At 42.8% G+C, this 20,427-nt stretch overlaps 1 protein-coding gene across 8 annotated transcripts in view; it reads right to left on the bottom strand.

The window, feature by feature from the left end:
- The window catches only part of pax7a (paired box 7a), a 62,153-nt gene that overhangs the window by 11,379 nt on the left and 30,347 nt on the right, over positions 1-20,427 (bottom strand). For all 8 annotated transcript variants that reach the window (XM_036947909.1, XM_036947910.1, XM_036947911.1 and 5 more), the window contains exons 6-7: positions 10,560-10,725; positions 9,834-10,027 (exon numbers count right to left, since the gene is read on the bottom strand). In XM_036947909.1, coding sequence (XP_036803804.1) covers positions 9,834-10,027; positions 10,560-10,725 — 360 coding nt within the window. The remainder of the gene's footprint in view (positions 1-9,833; positions 10,028-10,559; positions 10,726-20,427) is intronic.

Below are 20,427 nucleotides of genomic sequence, written 5' to 3'. Positions count from 1 at the left end.
TCTCAGCTGGAGACTGAGAGGAGTGGGCTGCAGCTCCAGACAACCAGCTGGGGACCCAACCACATCACACATTCTCATTTTACTGGCCCACGAGAAAGAGGAAGAGAGAGCAAGGGAGAAATAGAGGGAGAGGAAGAGCGGGAGAGCGAGTGAGAGAGAGAGAGAGCGAGAGAGAGAGAGAGAGAGAGAGACAGAGAGTGAGTGAGTAAGTGAGTGAGTGAGTGAGTGAGTGAGTGAGTGAGTGAGTGAGTGAGTGAGTGAGTGAGTGAGTAAGTGAGTGAGTGAGTGAGGGAAAGAGAGAGAGAGAGTGAGTGAGAGAGAGAGTGAGTGAGTGAGTGAGTGAGTGAGTGAGTGAGAGAGAGAGAGAGAGAGAAACATTCTATGTGATGTTTACAAAAATATCTTAAGTAACAAAATTATATTTTTGTTTTAAGCTTGAAACAAATATGCTTTGATGTCCAAGGTTATCAGAATAATGTTCTAAAGATGCTGTAAAATATAACACTGAGCAATACTGGGCTCCATTTCACTTTGGTGGGAAGCTGAGATATGTGGGTGGTGTGTTGGATTAGGTCTATCTCTCCACTGAGCACCATAGGGTTAGACTGGGGGAGGGGGAGGGGAGCAACAGGGATAGTGTGCCAATGAAGGACTCAGAAAGAGAGAGAGGAAGAAAGAGAGGGAGAGCGAGAGAGAGAGAGAGAGAGAGAGAGAGAGAGAGAGAGAGAGAGAGAGAGAGAGGGAGAGAGAGAGATGACCAGAGAGGTATTAATCACATCCATGCACCTGTCAGAGTGGCATCTGGAACTAACAGGAAACACATGCAGCCAGACAACATCCCAAATCTCCAGACGGACAGCTAGCAGGGCAGGTTAACTGCAGCCCTGCCCTGCTGCGACTCTGCCACCCCCTGACCCCTCCCACAGAGGTCACACTGCGCATGCCTCACACACCACACACTTCACCTGCCTCCTTTCCTGCCCAAACAAATGGAAGGTATGAGACTGCATAATACTAATAATAAATAATAATAATTATTAGAATTATAATAACAAACAAAATATTGATGATGATGATGTCGATAATAATAATCATAATAATCATAATCATAATAATAAGTAGAAGAAGCAAAAAACATTGTTAAGCGATGGAAAATAATGCAACAAATCTATGGAATAAAAACGTCTTGAGCATGTTTCACAGTGTACGCCTGTGTGTAATTGGTCTTCAAGATAGGATTGATGTATGTGCCTATACTTTAATAAAGGCAATACCATTCTCAATCTTATAGGCATTTTGTCTGCGTGGGACACACAGCATGTGAATCAGTCTCAGTCATTTCCTACTTAAATCTTCTAGGATTTACTGAAATGTATATTGGCTGCCTCTCCAAGATAAATGTAAATCGCATTCCCTTATATTTACTATTTATCAGGATACAGCAGCTCACTTTCTGCAGGAAATATCTTTTACCCACAAACACCATTGCATTTAAATAGCATTTTTATTGTCGCCATAGCCTTTCATCTGGGCGCGGGGAGTAGAGCTGCCTCACCAGGGGGAGAGAGAGTGACGGAGAGAAAGAGAGAATGAGGGAGAGAGACAGCCAGAGAGTGAGAGAGAGCGATAGATAATAGACCTACTATTAGCAGGAGTTGCCAAAAAAAAGGAGACAGGTTGGTAGGTGAAAAATAGATAAAAACCACATCCAGAGATATTTATGTTAAACAAGAAGGCAAAGAGCGTATTGTTTTATCTTAGCTGTTCTAGCGGGGTTAGAGGTTGAGCGATAGAGAACACAGGCATGGAACCAACCACAGAGAGCCCACTAACTGGTTAAGAAATCAAAAGCCTGTTTAGGAAAAACTTTTGCCCTTGCATCATTTAACATACACACACTAAAGGCACCTAAACCCTATTCAATCTTGGCAGACAATAAAAATGCTATTTAAATTAGATACATACAGTCAAAAGCCCCATATTGCCAATGTGTGTATGTTTGTGACACCAGCAATCCTTTCCTCTGAGTTCAGAAGTGTTAAACAGGCAGCAAGCCCTAATAATCTATGCAGAAACATATAGCCAGTGGATATGATTTACACTCCCTTGATTTTCTTGGCAGCTGCCAAGAGCAGGTCTTATTTTTTCTATTTTTTTTTGAAAGCCACTTATATATTTTTTTTATACTTGCCAAATTGAAACAGTATTTGTTTTAATGGGAGTTCTAATTAACGTCTATGTATTCCCACTCTTGCTCTGCGAGAGGCTGAGCTATGAATGCAGGCTATGTGTTCATCCCCTTTGATTAGTTGTCAGAAGAGCTTGCCAGCTGACATGGTGCCCGGTGAGAGGCTTAATGCCCAACTTTTAATAATGTGGGGGACTACATGAATCTCCCTCTCTCATTGGTATTCAGGTGCAGGATGTGTTGTTAGAAGTCAGAGAGGGGGGAGGAATGGAGCCAGAGCCTCTAGATTGTTCCTATATTTTCCCTTTCCCTCTTTTTGGCAACGACTAGTGTTGTCGTCTGAAATGGAATTCATCCCGTTTTTTAAAGAAGCGTCAGTGTGCTCGCTAATGGAAGAGAAGAGCGGCAGCGGCAGCTTGGAGTCTCCCCTGGCTTATCTATGTCAGACAGTTGTGGGGAGTCGCTAGCGAGGCGAGCATAGCGTGGTGTCAGCGTGCGTGGTGCGGTGCAGAGCAGCGCGGGTAGCCAGGCAGGCCTGGGGACACAGATCAAAGGGAGGCAGGGGTGAGAGCAGCTCTGCCTGTCTCTGATCCCCTGTGTGTGTGTGTGTGTGTGTGTGTGTGTGTGTGTGTGTGTGTGTGTGTGTGTGTGTGTGTGTGTGTGTGTGTGTGTGTGTGTGTGTGTGTGTGTGTGTGTGTGTGTGTGTGTGTGTGTGCGTGTGTGCGTGCGTGCGTGCGTGCGTGTGTGTAGGCCCAGCCCACTTCCACAGCACCACAGGCTCTCCTCACACATGGCATCCATGGTCCCTCTCACTCCAAAACACACATCACTTCCAGGACAGAGAAAAATGGAGAGTTAACTTACTACCATGATTTATTATCCAACATCCAGCACCTGTCAAAAGTTTGGACACACCTACTCATTCCAAGGTTTTTCTTATTTTCTATTTTCTACATTGTAGAATAATAGTGAAGACATCAAAACTATGAAATAACATATATGCTATAATGTAATAACCAAAAATGGTTTAAACAAATCTAAATATATTTTATATTTGAGATTCTTCAAAGTAGCCATCCTTTGCCTTGATGACAGCTTTGCACACTCTTGGAATTCTCTCAAACAGCTTCATGTGGTAGTCACCTGGAATGCATTTCTATTAACAGGTGTGCCTTGTTAAAAGTTAATTTGTGGAACTTATTTCCTTCTTAATGTGTTTGAGCCAATCAGTTGTGTTGTGACAAGGTAGGGGTGGTATACAGAAGATAGCCCTATTTGGTAAAAGACCAAGTCCATATTATGGCAAGAACAGCTCAAATAAGCAAAGAGAAATGACAGTCCATCATTACTTTAAGACATGAAGGTAAGTCATTCCGGAAAATGTAAAGAACTTTGGAAGTTTCTTCAAGTGCAGTAGCAAAAATCATCAAGCGCTATGATGAAACTGGCTCTCATGAGGACCACGACAGGAAAGGAAGGCCCAGAGTTACTTCTGCTGCAGAGGATAAGTTCATTAGAGTTACCAGCCTCAGACATTGCATCCCAAATAAATGCTTCACAGAGTTCAAGTAACAGACACATCTCAACATCAACTGAGTCCAAATTTGGGATATTTGGTTCCTACCGCTGTGTCTTTGTGAGACGCAGAGTAGGTGAACGATTGATCTCCGCATGTGTGGTTCCCACCGTGAAGCAGGGCGGAGGAGGTGTGATAGTGTGGGGGTGCTTTGCTGGTGACAGTGTCAGTGATTTATTTAGAATTCAAGGCAGACTTAACAGCATTCGGCAACGATATGCCATCCCATCTGGTTTGCGCTTAGTGGGACTATTATTTGTTTTTCAACAGGACATTGACCCAACACACCTCCAGGCAGTGTAAAGGCTATTTTACCAAGAAGTAGAGTGATGGAGTGCTGCATCAGATGACCTGGCCTCCACATACACCCAACCTCAACCCAATTGAGATGGTTTGGGGTGAGTTGGACCGCAGAATGAAGGGAAAGCAGCCAACAAGTGCTCAGCATATGTGGGAACTCCTTGAAGACTGTTGGATAAGCATTCCATGTGAAGCTGGTTGAGAGAATGTCAAGAGTGTGCAAAGCTGTCATCAAGGCTAAAGGTGGCTACTTTGAATAATCTAAAATATAAAAAATATTTAGATTTGTTTAACTTGTTTAACACTTTTTTGGTTACTACATGATTCCATATGTGTTATTTCATAGTTTTGATGTCTTCACTATCATTCTACAATGTAGAAAATAGTGAAAATAAAGAAAAACCATGGAATGAGTAGGTGTGTCCAAACTTTTGACTGCTACTGTAGGTTATTTTTTTCAAGCTATTGCTCAGACTCCTTCCTAACACATAGAAGCCTTGAATTTGATGTCATGTTTAATAGTTGTATTTTTCCCTATCAGTTCTCTTGTGTGTGGACCTGTTTGATCCATTCCAGGTTTAATCAAAAAGGTCCAAAATGTCTATTCATCATTTATTCACAGTAATAATTGTTGGAGGTACAGAAATGTGGTTTTAAGATGTGCTATGATCAACAGCCCAGTACACCTGAGTGTGGTTGATAGACTGACTTGTAGCCGTTTTTTCCTACATGGATTTCTGTTATTTCACTCTGAGACAATGCATCGTGTCCCTCTGTGTGTTATCCTCAACTTCAATATCCCTGGGATTTGTCTAAAAACGTTGCAATGTTTGTATTTCATTACAGCGGGCTTCTTCCCTTGTAGGGTTTGAACACAAACTCCAACTCTAGCTCTTGGTACTGCTGGAGCCTCATGAGCAGCAGTTGTTTTCTCCCCTCTCCCAGCAGGTGTCCCTGTCATGCAATAAAAAGGAATTTAGCCAAAACGGCTGCCAAAGAACACATCTCCCAAGAATAACCAGGGCTTCAAAGGCTTATTTGAAGATAGTGGCCATAGAGTTGTATATGACGTGACATTGTTTCTGGGGAGGATGTAGACCACCTCAGCTTTGGATATGTTTCCTTTTACAGTGCTGCTGTTTCACCATGCCATAACCAGGTACAGCAGGCTCTGTAAATACAATGCAACTACCTGTGCTTAAAATGTGTAACAGATCAACTGTTCGAACTTGGAACAATTAGAACAAACGCAAGGCTACATTTTATTAGGACAAATGTACAATTGTATTTATTGTGCTCTAAGTAATTTTGTTTTTAAGGAATGGAGAGCAGAGAGAAGGACATGTGTCGAGCTAAATTGTTGGTAATGAGTTCTTCAATCACATGCCTTAACTATTTGCCCAATTACTGTTATTTAAGGCACTGTGAAAGGAATCGCAACAGAAGCTTTCGTCACAGCATGGAAAACTTGGTTACGGAGACAAAAGCACAGATTTGTATATTTATCTTGAAACAACTAGTTGTTTATATGTCACTATGCAAGTTTCCATCCAACTGTTTTATGCAAGTAATGTAGATGACAAATCAAAATAATCTGGCCCTTTTTTCCATAATAATAATCTGATCAGGTGCTCTCTAGCCAACAGTGTGCAGATAGAGCTGTTGGCTAGAGAGCACGTGCCAATACAAGAGTAGACACACTTGCTATATAACGCAACATTTTTTGTGAGTGGAATAATGCGATGGAAACCCATTTAACTTGCATTTTTTATTAGATCCATGGGAATTTAAAAGCAAAGTTCTTATATGTGTTACTTCGTCATCACGAACAGTTTCTCATCTGCAACTATTTCATTTGAGGGAAACATCTCAGGGTGGGAAAATGCAGATTTTTAGATATAAATGATTTAAGAATATTCACCAATTGGATGGAAACCTAGCTATTGTGGGTATTTAGGGTCATTTAGACTTCTAAAATACAATGTTTCAGATTAGTTTGGGAAATATCTGTTGTGAAAGAAATCCTATCAGGTCTTCAAACCAAAAGAGTGCCAGTTGATTGACACACAGAAATATTTCTCCATCAAAAAAGCAATAATAATGTTTTCAGCCACTGCTGATATTTCTGCTCCCTGCCTCCACCTCATACTCCTGGCCTTTCCTCTATCCAACACCTGCTGTGACACTAGATGAAACAGGACCAATACAACATCTCTGTGCTTATACCTCTAGCCCAGCCAAGCACAGCTTAACCCACCTCCCCACCCCAGACATAGCTTGCGCCTCTCTCTCGCAAACCAACCAAATTTATATCCCACACGACAACAACCCCAGTGCCGGTGCGGATGGCTTTTCCAGCGGCCGTAATGGGAAAATGTGCGCTGTCGGGAAAGGTTATGGGATTGGGATGGGTGCGAGGACCTGTCGGCAATGCTGAACGCAGCAGGATTCCATTATAAACTTGGCAGTTGGCCACCGCAGCCCATTTACTGGGAATCACAGAATTTTTGTCAATCTTTACCAGTAAAGGGTAGCCCATCAATACCAGACACTAGAGAAAATAGCTCACACATACCAACACACAGGCATATCACCTCCGGACAGATGCTGTCTGAAAAACCACAATATAAAATTCTCATTTCCATCATGATGGAGAGTCTATTTGTATAGTTTTTCCATTACATAGAGGAGAGGAAGACAGGATAGTGAAAACATACAGTATATAAACAACCTAATAAAAAATCACAGTCTCAATCTATGTCAAACTAAATCTATGTCAACAACAAATCTCTAACATTCCAGATGAGTTGCCTGAATGAACTGGACACGACATCTATTAAACTACAGATAGATAGAGTTAGACAGGCTGAGTTGTGTGTTTGTAAGTGTGTGTGGTGGTAGATTTGTTTGTGTTTGTGTGTGTGTGTGTGTGTGTGTGTGTGTGTGTGTGTGTGTGTGTGTGTGTGTGTGTGTGTGTGTGTGTGTGTGTGTGTGTGTGTGTGTGTGTGTGTGTGTATGTGTGTGAGCACTTACTACATCAGCAGGACATTGAGGGAGTGTGATCTCTGATTCCTCTGTCAGAGAACATCCATCTCCCCACAGTGAAAGAGTGATAGAAAAGCCACATGTTTTCCTGTTATAAACATCACTGCTAAATACTATTTACTTCACCACAAATATAACAACTAATACAATACAATAACTCACATTTAGCTTAAAATTAATTACAAAAAAATATATTTTCTTCTGGTTCAATATTTTGAAAAATTCAGACCCACTTTATAGACTAATTGAATATTGAAAATCCTGTTTCTTCGATTATCCAAGGTCCTAATCCCCAGTGCTAAACAGGAAACATGTATTATCCAAACACATAGTGGAATGCCTAGGAAGAAAGGGAGAGAGCTGCTGTATCGTCAGCCCGTATTAAGTACTGGAGAGCCATTAATGGAAAAAGCATTCCATGTTCCTGGTGTTTTCTGCAGGTCTGCAGTGAGAGCATTAGCACTTAAAGCCCCTGTGCCATGATTAACAATCAAACACGCTGTGAGCCTCCATGTTATCCTCCGACGCTCCAGCAGGAGAGAAAATCTCTGTTTTGTCACCAAAATCCTTAATTATTTATTCTCTGAAGAAAGAGGGGTAATACCAAGAATGTTTCCAATCTGCTTTGAGAAATATTTGAAGAAGAAAAAAATCCTAATAAAACACGTCTGAACGAGGGGGTAATTGTGGACAAATGCAGCATTGAAATTCATTTTCAACTCTTTACACACCATTTCAATCTTATTTTCTGCTTGTTAACCACATCTTGTTGGCGAGGGTGGGCAAGACTGGCCAGTATTGATGGGTAATTGTGTATAACTCACTTCTCAGACACGATTTGCATCACTACAAATGTTTCCCATTCTGTGCTACATAAGGCTCAACCCCTTCCATAGAGTAGTGTTTTAAATGCTTATTAGTGGAGGTGCCCAAAGAGGATAACATGGAATCCCCAGCTTTTCAGAAACACACCAAACACACGTTTGTTTTACTATCCTTTTAGGGACAAAACAAAGGATTCCCATTAAAAATCATTTTTACTAACCACTAACCCTAAAGCTAACCCTAAACCTAACCCTAAACCGTAACCCTAACCTTAACCGCTAACCGCTAACCTAACTCCTAACCCTAACCCTAAACCTAACCCCTAACCCTAATTCTAACCTTAACCCTAAACCTAACCCCTAAGCCTGAAATTGCCTTTTTCCTTGTGGGGAATGGCGAAATGTCCCCACAAATGTTCCTTGTTTAACTATCTTTGTGAGGACTTCTGGTCCCCACAAGGATAGTAAAACCAAACACACAGACACAGACACAGACGCACGCACGCACGCACGCACACACACACACACACACACACACACACACACACACACACACACACACACACACACACACACACACACACACACACACACACACACACACACACACACACACACAGGCAAAGCAATTGCATTTTATATGACAGAAGAGGATTGCTCGGTTAGAGGGGAATCTAATGCCTCCTATTGATTCAAACCCCAATTAGGACAGCAGCGCATCTAATTACTCTGCCTAATGCTCCACAGTATTTTCACTGTGTGTGGAGGGCCGAGCAGAGAGGAGAGGAGAGGAGGGAAGGGGAAGCAGCATGACTGGGAGGGTTAGGAGGCCATGGAGGGCAGCAGAGTAGCCCTACACAGCCACCCACATATTCACAGCCCCTCCTCTACAAGCCTACAGTAGCTCTGTAGCTACAGATAGACACAGTACAGGCTGGGAGCTGAAGAACAGTGATACAAGATGAATGGAATAACATAGTACTAAGATCTACCAACTCCAAACAATTACTTGTAGAAGATTTAGCGCCTACATTTCTAAGCTTTAGCTAATTATTTTTATTCACATGTGTTTCTCATGTTCTGAGTAAGATTTTGGTGTCCCAGGAAAGTGGAAACTGCTGTTTTGGAGCAGATGTGCCTCTATCAAGATTACTTTTAATTTGTTGATGTTAATCCAATTGTTTTAACATTATAGCAATTTACATGAGCCAATGAAAACCCAGATCTTTAGAAGCTAGAAGAAAAGACCATGGATCGACATACAGTATTACTTATTAGTTGCTTCTGGTTCAGCAAATTGCAATTATATACATAATTTAAACCTTGGGTCATTGAATCATTTCAATGGTCAGATGGTAATACCATGTCTATATCAGATTTTTTTTGTAAAAATGTTACTTTTTGTAGCTTACGGCAAGGCCTCAGGAAGTGAGGGTGCTGAGGGTGCTGCAATACCCCCTGATAAAAATAAAGAAATACACTCATAAGTGAAAAAAATTATGAAAATAACAATATACCACAAAATTTGTGAACTGGTCCTTTATTAGTCCTGTATTAGCGGAGATAAATACTCCTCAGCACCCCCAACCTAAAACATCTTCCCACGGCCATGGCTTATGGTACACATCAATTATTGTTACTGCTTGGATAACCTTATCTACTAAAATGTAGGGATTTTTTTCACCCATTATATTCACACTGCGCAGAACACCGGAAGAATTATCAACGTGAATTATCACTGTGAATCATTGCAATGTTTGTTCATGTGTCAATTAATCCCGTAAGAGATGGGTTGCCAACAGGCAATTTTATAGACAAAGAAAATGTAATTCGATCATTCATTCATCAAAAGAGGTGAGACGGAAGAAATAGGGAGACGTGCCCTTGGCCTTGAACTGACCTGTGGGGAGAGGCCGTTGCTGACCGGGTTCATGTGATTGCTGGCCGCTGATTGGCTCATGAAGCTGTCTGAGTAGCTGGAGAAGCTGTGGCGATTGGACGAGAGGCCGTAGGCGGAGCTGCCATCAGAGAGTCCTCCCTGGTGCATTGAGGACGGAGGCAGGGGCTGGGGCCGATGCAACGTACTGCTGCCATCTGAAGCAATAACAACAACACTGAGTGAGGATGTGAGACAAGAGAACCACAACCAAATACACTGCACACATAAAGTTCAGCCTTGTTCACAACCCTGAAAAATGATTTACACACCCCAGCCTTTAGAGACTTATGCCCCAAAACTAACCACTAAAAGAGATACAAATGTTGTATTTGAAAATGACTCAAAAAATACCTTTTGAAATTGTCATGTTTTAGTGGCTTGTGCCTCAGACACCATGTGTCTCTTTTTCATGTGCTTTATGTCAGTTAGAAGTATTCTGCTCTTGTAATTGGTAGCAAACTCCGACAAAACCTGCTGTTTCCCTGTCATCATGTAACAAAGACTTAACGACTGCCTGTATGGATCCTATACGGAGCATATAACTGCTATATGATGGCTCAAGTGCTACCTAGATAAGATGAAAACACAACCATATAAACAAACATTTGAACCTGAAACAGCCTCAGGATTAAGCAGATGTGGAGGCTTGTGTGTGAGGGTGTGCGAATGTGTGTGTACGTGTCTTACCCTGTGACAGTGTAGTGCCGGGGTACGAGGACTCAGGTAGCTGGTAGGTAGGTAGACTGGGCATCCCCGTGGGCGGGAAGCCTCCAGGTAACAGGTGGTTGAAGGCAGCCAGCTGATTGGCTCCTGCCTGCTTGCGCCATCTGGCCCTTCTGTTGCTGAACCACACCTGGAGGGAAAAACACAGATGAGGACGATATGGAGAGGACAAACTACAGAACAAGAGAGCCAGAGAGAGAGAGAGAGAGAGAGAGAGAGAGAGAGAGAGAGAGAGAGAGAGAGAGAGAGAGAGAGAGAGAGAGAGAGAGAGAGAGAGAGAGAGAGAGAGAGAGAGAGAAAGAGAAAGAGAAAGAGAAAGAGAGGTACTTCCCCTCAGGTTTGCTCCTCTATGATAAACCGTCTGTAAGAGTTAAGCACTTTCTCTCAGCAACCCCTAGGTTGTGCATACTAGAATATACGATTCTCGGAATGCTCCAAATGAATTTACTGTGTGGTCCTGCCAGCTGTGATTCATCTGCCTGTGTGAGAAGTGGTGGTGGTTGTGGTGGAGAAGCTAGCTAGTCCCTGTGGGAGCCGGAGCCAGAGCCAGCATGGAGGCTCAGTGGTCTGTCCCTGTTTTTCTTCTTAAGTGGCTGAAGCTGTGATCTGTGTCAACAAGCTGCCCTAAGCCCTCTTCAGATGGAAGAAGTCATTAAGGGGTCAGAGGTAGGGGCCACAAGCAGCAGCATCAGACATCTCAAGTATGTTTGTGAAACTATTAGACATTTGGAGGGAGGCCATAAAGAATGCCACTACAACAGTACACACACACTCTTACTCTCTCTCTCTCTCTCTCTCTCTCTCTCTCTCTGTTTATCTCTGTCTCTTATCTCTCTTTCTTTTAATCAGATACATGCAATTGCAAATAAATACCAAGTGAATTATTTCAATTATATTATAAAAGGTGGATGGATTTAGCAGTTTATTTGTAATCGACACAAAACATAAATGAATATTCCTTTGTACAGTCTAGCATGTAAATAGCTCATCCTGTAGATCTTAGTCTTCTTAAGATATCTAAATCAAATGTAGAATTGTACCGAAATGCACACAAAATGTCCAACACCATTATCAACTTTCAACCACAAATTCACAATGTCAACTCCCTGAATGGGAGAGACTAAAGAGGCTCCTTTTAAACTGCAGTGATTTACACATTTTAAAAAGGCTTCTGCTTCAACAAAACATGAATATAATCAGGCCTTTTGAAAAGAGCAGCCATACAGCCAGCAACCTGTTCCATTTAACCAAGACAGGGCCTGGGCCCAGTATGTGCTAAAGGTTGAAGGACACTGATCTATGCCTCGCACTGGCAATTCATCAGAGTTTAATACACTGTCAGCGCAGTTCATCTGCTGTTGTGTTTCAAACGGCCTGGCCTATTGTGAAGCCAGATGAAAGGATTGGACAAAAGGGCTTCCATACGCCAGGCAGAACACTGGGCACAAAGAGGGGGCGTCCCTTTTAAACAGCTCTTAAAGAGCCTAACTTTCAAGGGAGTAACACAGGGACACACTCACTGCTATTGGGGCCTCTCCTTCTCCTGAACACAAACATATGCTACACATAAACTCACATACACAGAGATCTCTCAATCACAAAAAGAGAGATCTCGGTTTGAATTGTGTGTTATACAACGCACTGTATCTCTTAGGCCTTAATCATGTCTGCATCTAGTTTCAATTTCATCAAGAGCGTCTCATGTGATAAAAAAGTGACTGAGATGTCAAAATACCCCACTGTACAAGCACTCGCATGAATCAAGCCTCTCAACTTCTAACCCCAACCAACAGGGAGCCTCTTCTGGAAGCAGATCATTTCCTCACACTTCCCATTCAACAAACAAACTCTTCCAGACCAAATAAAGCACTGCGAGGGCTCAGGGCTCCCCTGGTGCCCCCACTGATATGACTGCTATTGGGATGTAGTGGAGCGTGGTACTGGTTCTGAGCTGGAGCTGCTGATTTCCCGCTGGGGCTAGACAAACAGCTTCCTGCTTCCCGGGATGGGCATGGGGATACACCCCTTTCTTCCAGAGACGCCAAATCACCTGGCCCTGCAGTGCCACCCTCACCTCCAACCTCTGAAACTCACCCCACCCCTCTTTAAACGTCCTTATTTTTCTGTCAGCCTAGCCACAGGCAGGAGGTGTTCCATCATGCCATACACAAAACACACAGAAATGCCTTTGCCACTTCCTCTTGTCTTGTTCCTTCACTTCACTTTTCTCTTTCTAATACTCTGTTTTGTTCTCTCTTTTTCCATTTTGCTCTCTCACCAAAACACATTACCAAACTCTTGTCTTATGAAGTCCTCAGATACATAATTCACACAATTTCCTGATAGAATGTCCCTCTCATCCTCATGTCAGTATATAAATACATAATAGGATGTAGTTAAGAGTGGTGTATGGAGATGTCTCAACATCTCCCTCCCCTGCCCTGTGGTCTCCATAGCCACCCTTCTACCTTAATGAGAGGGGAGCCTGTGAAGAGCATCTGTCTAAGTGAATTTACTCTGAGGCTTTGAACGAGCCCGCCACGACGCCGATCTACTCAAGTCAACTAAAATGCCAAAGGCTGCAGCCCTATCGAGTTAAAGCTGGCAAACATTGGGCCCAATGTGCCCAGGTCAATACCGTATTGTTGGGCGAGAGGGGGTCATGCGTCAGTGCTGCTTCAGAGGAGATGGAATGTTTTACTTCAGCAGCCATGGGTGTAAAGCAGAAGACTCTGAGATAAACACACACACAAGACCTGGGTCCAAATTCTACTTAGGGTATTTCTAATTACTTTCAAAGACATTTGGAAGTAAGCATTTAAATATTTTTCATTTGAACAGACAAGTCGTTAAATATTGGAATGTATTTGAAAATACTCATACACTGACTCAAATATACTCCCATGCATTTAACCCAGGTATTTGAAAATACTCAAATAGTAGACTCTTTAAAGAAAAGTATTTGAAAATACTTCCAATAGAGGTAGGTGTCATAAAAAAAAGGAAATACAAATTCACATGACCCTCCCCTTGTACTGAAAAATATCCACCCTCCCCCCATAGAATGAACTCAAAATAATGTTTATGACCATAAATAACAATAACTGTAGCGACCCTGTGTTTCTAATCGTGGATATGGACTTGCTTTTGTGGCACAGTCGATGCCACACATGGCTACGGCCAGAAGGTTGAGTGTTTGCCGACCACAACAGACAAGCTCACTCTCCCTGCCTGTTTCAATACATTAGGATCAGAGCCGGCTGCAGACAATGATGAGCTAGGGGGGAATCAGATTGTCAACATTTTGATGCTATAATGATCATTATTTCAAATATACGCAAAGAATTCCTCTCCAACAGGTTTCTGTGCCAAAGCACCACACACCCAATAAACAAAGCATACCGACTTCAGGCCCTTCAATATCATGGTTTGTGTTTTCAACACCACAATAAATAGACTATGTCAATCTCCACAAACAGAAAATACATCCCTCCCTACCTTGTAGGCTTCTCCAGTACCAAAGGCTTGGCTTGACAATCTCTGAATGTCATTAAACTTGTTGGTGTTTTGTAACAGACGTCTCTTTCCATTCATCTATTGGCTGCTGCACAGTTTGGATTGATTGACTTTATTTGTCCGTTTAAAAAAATACATATATACTCAAAGATTTTTTTAAGTGACCGGGATTGTACAATAAAGTCGGGGACTTATTTCCATTGTGGCCCCTATTTTTACATAAATACAATTATATAGATACAGACACATTACAGATACGAAAACATGCTCAACCTCCAGATGAGTATGAGGGGAGACTTTAAGTACAATTTTTACAAGCTTGTTTAGCTGGTAGCGTATACTTTAGATGTTTGGGGCTGCTGGTGAACCATGATGTGCAGGCATAATCAAAGTGACGCTGGACTAGCGCACTTGCCAGAGTCTGTAGTGTGTCTATAGCTAGGTTTCATGTGAATATCATGTAAACAATATGCCATTTCAGGATTTCCTTTAGGAGGATTTGGCGCTAGACAACATGACAGGGAAGATTTTAATGTCCCGTACATTTGAGAAATTTAAGGAACATCCATATGCATTCAGATCCAACCTGGGGCAGCCAGCGCCATCAAAAACGAGGGATGTTGGCCAAATTGAGACACATTTACATGTCCTTAAAAACAGCTATAACAAATTACAAAAACACTATTCCTTGTGTGTCGGTGTGTAGCATATGCAAAACTATAGCAAATTTTGTTTTTTGTTTTTTATGCTACAATAATTGTCCACCTCACAGTTCAGCTGTAGGAGAGTCGGGAACTTAATGTATCAGGGAATTGCAAGCATAGACCTATAGGCTTAGGTGTCCACTGTATGATATGAATATTTTTATATACACTACCGTTCAAAAGTTTGGGCTCACCTAGAAATGTCCTTGTTTTTGAAAGAAAAGCACATTTTTTGTCCATTAAAATGACATCAAATTGATCAGAAATACAGTGTAGACATTGTTAATGTTGTAAATGACTATTGTAGCTGGAAACAGCAGATTTTAATGGAATATCTACACAGGCGTACAGCGGCCCATTATCAGCAACCATCATTCCTGTGTCCCAATGGCACGTTGTGTTATCTAATCCAAATGTATTTTAAATGGCTAATTGATCATTATAAAACCCTTTTGCAATTATGTTAGCACAGCTGAAAACTGTTGTCCTGATTAAATAAGCAATAAAACTGACCTTCTTTAGACTAGTTGAGTATCTGGAGCAGAAGCATTTATGGATTCGATTACAGGCTCAAAATGGCCAGAAACAAAGACCTTTCTTCTGAAACTCGTCAGTCTATATTTGTTCTGAGAAATGAAGGCTATTCCATGTGAGAAATTGCCAAGAAACTGAAGATCTCGTACAACTCTGTTTACTACTGCCTTCATAGAACAGCGCAAACTGGCCCTAACCAGAATAGAAAGAGGAGTGGACGGCCCCGGTGCACAACTGAGCAAGAGGACAAGTACATTATAGTGTCTAGTTTGAGAAACAGACACCTCACAAGTCCTCAACTGGCAGCTTCATTAAATAGTACCAGCAAAACACCAGTCTCAATGTCAACAGTGAAGAGGCGACTCCGGGATGCTGGCCTTCTAGGCAATTTTCTATCTAAATATTTTGTATAAAGATAAGCATTATATTGTTAGATTATGGGAGTAACTCTGGCAGGCCTGAAACATTCTTCCTCACCTCAAGTAGAACTGTCGGAGTCAGTTGGAGCGCTGGGGCGGACTGCCTTCATATCATAGCCTTGCAGTAGTTAAAACTTAATAATAGCCACACCATAACAAACCTTCAGAAATTACCTTTATTAAGGTAATATCAAAAGTAAGTCAGGCCATTGTTTATAGGGAAAATACGAGCAGATGAGTGAATGTAAACCAGGGGAAAAATGCCCTCCCCTGTGCCCAATAAAAACCACATGAAATTCCACAAAACAAAATATTAAGTTTGACAACCCTCCCCTATTTTGGACCACCCTCCCCCCCAGTGAATGTAGATCTGTCCTTAAGTATTTAAAAAACAAATGCCAAAATATACATGTATTTCAATCTAGGTCTGTTAGGAAGGCGTGCGTCAGACACACACACACACACACACACACACACACACACACAGCCTGCAGCTGAGGAGGATTTGAAGCTGTACTCTGGAACCCGATCACAAAGTCACCTTGGATGACAGATTCTCCTCTGCTCTCCCCAATCCGGTTTAATTCCTCTACACTACAGAGAGAGAGAGAGCTTCATCCCTCCTCCATGTCTCCCTCCATATGTACCTCAAAGTCTGCATCTACAGCATCCATGTCAGTCCTGTTTTGTTTTGTCAGTGTAAGAGGTTTGCTGGTTGCCTGGCTTCCTCTATACTGGGGCTAACATGGACTATGTGTGAATCCCTGCAAGATACTGGAGGAAGTTGGAGGGTGGGGGAAGGTAGAAAACCTGGGGAACCACCACATCTCCTAGGACTAGAGCTTACTGGAGCCTGGGAGACAAAAAGAGACCCGCTTTAAAGCAGTTGAGCTACTGAGCTGAGCTGAGCACAGACATGGAGGGGGTGGCAGGGACTGTAGAGGGGGTTGGGGGACATGAAGGTTGGAACGAATGTCAGGCAAGTTGAAGGTCCTGAAAACATGTCTGCGGGTCTAGTGAAGTGAAGGTGGGGAGAGATAGGTGTTAACAACAGTTGCTTTGATATAGCTTTGATGTGGCATATACATATCCTTTAGTGTAATCTCTTATCTGAGAGAGTGGCATTTGCCTGTGTCTGTATTCCACCGTTTCTCTTGGCCTCACTCGATAATAAACATAACACAATGGAATCTATAGAGCTGAGGATCTGATTCGGTAATCACTGATCCTCGATAACACTAACACAACACTGCAATGCATGACATTACATTGCATTCAAACCCTTCCTAAAATGTCCTTTGTCTCAAATAGAATCTAATCGTCTTCATTTAATTTCAGACAATCGTGAAGAGCGTTTTTGAAAGGGAGTTATTGTCAGAATGATATGTTTCTTAAGCCAACGGTGCCACATGTGCACCTTCTACAAAGTGAACAATGTGCCACAAAAACAAGGACGAACCTCCTTCTCATGTATTTTCAATGGCGCACTCCACAAACAGACAACGAACACAGTAGTGCAAAGAGGCGAAACAACATAGAAATCCTCATCGGTTTTATACCACGTACTACCCACCCTCACTAGCTATTGCTGTTTCTCTCTATGCCTGCCTGCCTCACTGCCTGCCAGACTGGCACTATGCTAATTAGAGTAGCTGGGAGTGAGAATTTGAGAGGAGAGTGGGATTAGCTCGATAAGTATCAGGAATACAGAGGGACTGAAGGAAAGTCATTTCATTTCTAATAATAAGAAACTGTTAGAACATTCACACAGATGTATTGCAACAATTTCTCCTCCACAATCTACATAACCCCTATTTATTCCTTTATGGAACTGACATAAAACCAGACTGGTGGGAACATGGATGACTGTTGGATTAGGTGGGCTCTGCCATTGTTACTAGTGAATCCTACTATGCCGTTCTCTCCTGCCATTGGTAATCACCTTGTGGGACAACAACCTAGTAAATCTCTATTTAATCTCTATTTCACATCTCTATAGCATCATTATGTTTATCCTAAACTAAATTAAAGGAATATACACTCAGTGGCCAGTTAGTATTAGGTACAGCCATCTAATACTGGGTCGGTCCCTCCTTTGCCTCCAGAACAGCCTGAAATCTTCAGGGCATGGTGTTCAAACGTTGATCAATTGGTATCAAGGGACCTAACGTGTGCCAGGAAAACATTCCCCACACCATTACACCACCACCGTCTCCCTGAACTGCAGGCAGGATGGGGCCATGGACTCATGCTGCTTACGCTAAATCCAGACTCGGCCATCAGCATGACGCAACAGGAACCGTCATTCGTCGGACCAGGCACTGTTTTTCTACTCCTCAATTGTCCAGTGCTTCTTCTTGGTTTTAGCTGACAGGAGTGGAACCCGGTGTGGTCATCTGCTGCAATAGCCCATCTGTGACAAAAACCAATGAGTTGTGCATTCTGAGATGCCGTTCTGCACACTACTGTTATACTGCACTGTGATTTGTCTGTTTGTGGCTCGCCTGTTAGCTTGCACGATTCTTGCCATTCTCCTTCGACCTCTCATCAACGAGCTGTTTTTGCCCACAGAACTGCAGCTGACTGGATGTTTTTTGCTTGTCACGCCATTCTCAGTAAACCCTAGACATTGTTGTGCATGAAAAGCCCAGCAGGCCGGACGTTTCTGAGATACTGGAACGGGCGCTCCAGGCACCGACGATCATACCACGCTCAAAGTCGCTTAGGTCACCAGTTTGGCCCATTTTAATGTTCAATTGAACAGTAACTGAATGCCTCTATGCCTGTCTGCCTGAGTTATATATTTATATATAAAAGTATGTGGACACCTGCTTGTTGAACATCTCATTCTAAAATCATGGGCATTAATATGGAGTTGGTTCCTCCTTTGCTGCGATAAAAGCCTCCACTCTTCTGGAAAGACTTTCCACTAGATGTTGGAACATTGCTGCGAGGACTTGCTACCATTAAGCAACAAGAGGATTAGTGAGATTGGGAACTAATGTTGGGCGATTAGGTCTGGCTCCCTGTCAGCATTCCAATTCATCGCAAAGGTGTTTGATGGGGTTGAGGTCAGGGCCCTCTGCAGGCCAGTCAAGTTCTTCCACACCGATCTCTACAAACCATTTCTGTATTGACCTCGCTTTGTGCATGGGGGCACTGTCATGCTGAAATGGGAACTGGAACTAAGGGGCCTAGTCCGAATCATGAAAAACAGCCCCAGACCATTATTACTCCTCCACCAAACTATGGACCTTATTTGCACTATGCATTGGGGCAGGTAGCATTCTCCTGGCATCTGCTTAAACCAGATTTGTCCATCGGACTCCAGAGAATGTTTCCACAGCTCCAGAGTCCAATGGCAACGAGTTTTACACCACTCCAGCTGACGCTTGGCATTGCACATCTTAGGTTTGTGTGTGGCTGTTCTGCCATGAAAACCCATTTCATGAAGCCCCTAATGAACAGTTATTGTGCTGAAGTTACCAGAGGCAGTTTGGAACTCGGTAGTGAGTGTTGCAACCGACCACAGACGATTTTTATGCGCTACGCGTTTCAGCACTTGGCGGTCCCATTCTGTGAGCTTGTGTGGCCTACCACTTCACAGAAGAGCCGAAGTTGCTCATAGAAGTTGACCAGGACAGCTCTAACAGGGCAGAAATTTGACAAACTGACTTGTTGGAAAGGTGGCATCCTATGACACTGTCACGTTGAATGTCACTGAGCTCTTCAGTATAGCCAATCTACTGCCAATGTTTGTCTATGGAGATTGCATGACTGTGTGCTCGATTTTATACACCTGTCAGCAATGGCTGTGGCTGAAATAGCCAAATCCACAAATTTGAAAGGGTGTCCACATACTTTTGTATATATAGCATTTATATATATATATATAATAAAGTGTCAATAATATTTCCTGTGGGACTATAAGGAAGTGCTGGGATCTCTTCTTTTTTCAGTGTCTCCACAGAGGCCTCAGAGATCAGAGAGAGGGCACCACAGAGACAAACAAAGCAGGATCCTCTTCTCTCTGTTTTGCGGTTGGCATCGGACGCTTAGCACACTCTCCAGTTAGAGAGGAAAACGTCTTGCCAAATTGATTTCTACACTGCATAAAAGGATACGCTTATACCTTATTAGATTCCTCTAACTATAATAGCTACATCTAGAATGTTTATTGGGAATGAAAGGGAATCTATGTGTCAGATTTGCTAAGCGCCGCTCAGATGAGCCTCCTCAGCAGAGGTGGGAACCTCAGCCTAAATAGAAGAGAATTCATTTCAAGTGTGAGAAGGAGAGGATTTACACTGATTTACAGCATTTACAGCGTCAGCCCTCCCTCCCTCGCTCAACAGACCCCCCCCCCCCCCCCCCCCCCCCCATCCACCTGGCCCATACCTCTGAAGGATAGACACAAGTGACGCTCTTTTCTGTTCTTAATAGTCTGTGGAAGGACTCCACTGCCTGGTCCAGTTCGGAATGAGTGTTTTATTTCAGATGCAGAATGGGCAGCACAGAGAGTGTGGTGCTCAGATCAGGAGACAGCTAGCTAGCTTTATAGGGACAGGTAGCCTGGAACTAATGGCTGTAAGATGTGGATCAGATCCCCTAATTTGTCAGTTGGGGTGATAAAACAGTAGCGGTTCCAGGGGGGGCTGC

The sequence above is a fragment of the Oncorhynchus mykiss genome, chromosome 17 (assembly GCF_013265735.2).
Source record: "Oncorhynchus mykiss isolate Arlee chromosome 17, USDA_OmykA_1.1, whole genome shotgun sequence".
Taxonomy (NCBI): Eukaryota; Metazoa; Chordata; class Actinopteri; order Salmoniformes; family Salmonidae; genus Oncorhynchus; species Oncorhynchus mykiss.
Note: the sequence above shows the minus strand (reverse complement) of the source record. Positions and strands in the feature narration are given on the sequence as shown.